At 41.7% G+C, this 1774-nt stretch overlaps 1 protein-coding gene across 7 annotated transcripts in view; it reads left to right on the forward strand.

The window, feature by feature from the left end:
- The window catches only part of Med12l (mediator complex subunit 12L), a 329972-nt gene that overhangs the window by 95652 nt on the left and 232546 nt on the right, over positions 1-1774 (forward strand). For all 7 annotated transcript variants that reach the window (XM_031373910.1, XM_031373909.1, XM_031373912.1 and 4 more), the window contains one exon: positions 830-1044. In XM_031373910.1, the coding sequence (XP_031229770.1) occupies positions 830-1044 (215 nt within the window). The remainder of the gene's footprint in view (positions 1-829; positions 1045-1774) is intronic.

Below are 1774 nucleotides of genomic sequence, written 5' to 3' on the forward strand. Positions count from 1 at the left end.
AAAAAAAAAAAAAAAAAAAAAGTCCTGGTAGAATCTTTACATTTTCCTCTGAAATTATACAAGCTAGGCCCTCCATCTTCTATACTGTTCTCAACATTGTTATCTTCCAAACTCCTACAGAACATCCCACTGAGCTCTCAACACTCAGTGGCTCCTCTAGCCCAAAGTTTCAAAGTCCTTCCTTAATCCTTCCCCAAACATGGTCAGGTCTGTCACAGCAATATACCCCTTAGTCCTGGTACCAACTTGTCTTAGGTAGGGTTTCTATTGCTGTGATAAAAAAACACCATGAACAAAAAGTAGGTTGGGGAGCAAAAGGTTCATTCAGCTTACACTTTCATATTGCTCTTCATCACCAAACGCAGCCAGGCAGGAACTCAAGCAAGGCAGGGCTCTAGAGGCAGGAGCTGGTGCAGAAGCCGTGGAGGGGCGCTGCTTACTAACTTGCTCTATGTGGCTTACTCAGCTTGCTTGGTTATAGAACCCAGGATGACCAGCCTAGGGATGGCGCCACCCATAATGGGCTGGGGTTTCCCCACTGATCACTAATTAAGAAAATGTCTTAGAGTGGGAACGTTTGGAGACACTTTCTCAATTGATGCTTCTTTCTGATGACTGGCTGGTGCCAGGTTGGCACGAAACCAGCCAGTACCGTTTCCTGTCTCTCCCTCACCCCTGTCATCTTCTGCACTTTTCAAAAAGAAACATTGAATAAAAAAAAATATAAAAGGTAGTGAAAATGTACTCAAGCCTTGAAAATTGTTTTCTTTTACTATTTTTTTATTTAGCCCATTCAGAGAATTTCTAATTTAATTTGTTTCTCACCCAGCGGACCCGAACAGTGAATGTGAAAAGGTAGAGTTCGTGAACTTGGTGCTGCTCTTCTGTGAGTTTATCCGCCACGATGTCTTTTCCCACGATGCCTACATGTGCACCCTCATCTCTCGAGGAGACTTGTCAGTTACTGCCTCCACGGGGCTGCGATCGCCAGCAGGAGAGAATTCAGATGAACACTACTCAAAGGATCACGATATGAAGATGGAGGTATACCCCCAGGGTGGTACCCATATCTTATCCCCACGGAAACTCCACTGGGGGAGTCAGTTTCAGATGGGCATTTTAGGGATGGAGAGGCAATTTGGTTTTAGATACTTCTCTCTCTACATCGTTTATCTCCCCTCCACTCACAAAGGGCATGTGAAATGTTTGTGTGTCGTGTAGTTAATGAAAGGTTAGGACTGATGGTAATTTTTTTTTATGAGATTAAAGTGATAAGCTTTTAGTTTTAGATGTGTATAGCCTGCAATTTTCTTGTAATTCTGTGCTTCACAGGTGGACTTGCTTTTCACGGGAAGCTCCTTGGCTTTGATTTAAGGGGCATCTCCATATACACACTCTTCTACCCATGAAGAGAAAGCCCTTGTTCTTAATAGCACACACTTTCTTTTCAAAACTCAATCTCCATTTCTAAAACAGGGTAGAAGTGTCCTTTGCAGCAATTTATGCTGTGGCTATGACTCTGGTTTTCTGTTAGGTGCTGATAGTGTAGACGTTGTTCCAGATAATTAAGATTTCAAGATAAAAAAAGATTTAGGCAACAATGAGGAACTGGAAAATGACAAGAGTCTGATGGGGCTCAAAATACAGATTTATTTTGGTTGTTTCATATGAGCTTACAGATACTCTCAGGACATGTTTAAAGTTATGGCTACATTTGTTTGTCTTTTAAAGCATCACAATTTTCTTTTTAAATCTTAGATCTTTAGGTTTCTCG

This window comes from Mastomys coucha, unplaced genomic scaffold (assembly GCF_008632895.1).
Source record: "Mastomys coucha isolate ucsf_1 unplaced genomic scaffold, UCSF_Mcou_1 pScaffold16, whole genome shotgun sequence".
Classification (NCBI taxonomy): domain Eukaryota; kingdom Metazoa; phylum Chordata; class Mammalia; order Rodentia; family Muridae; genus Mastomys; species Mastomys coucha.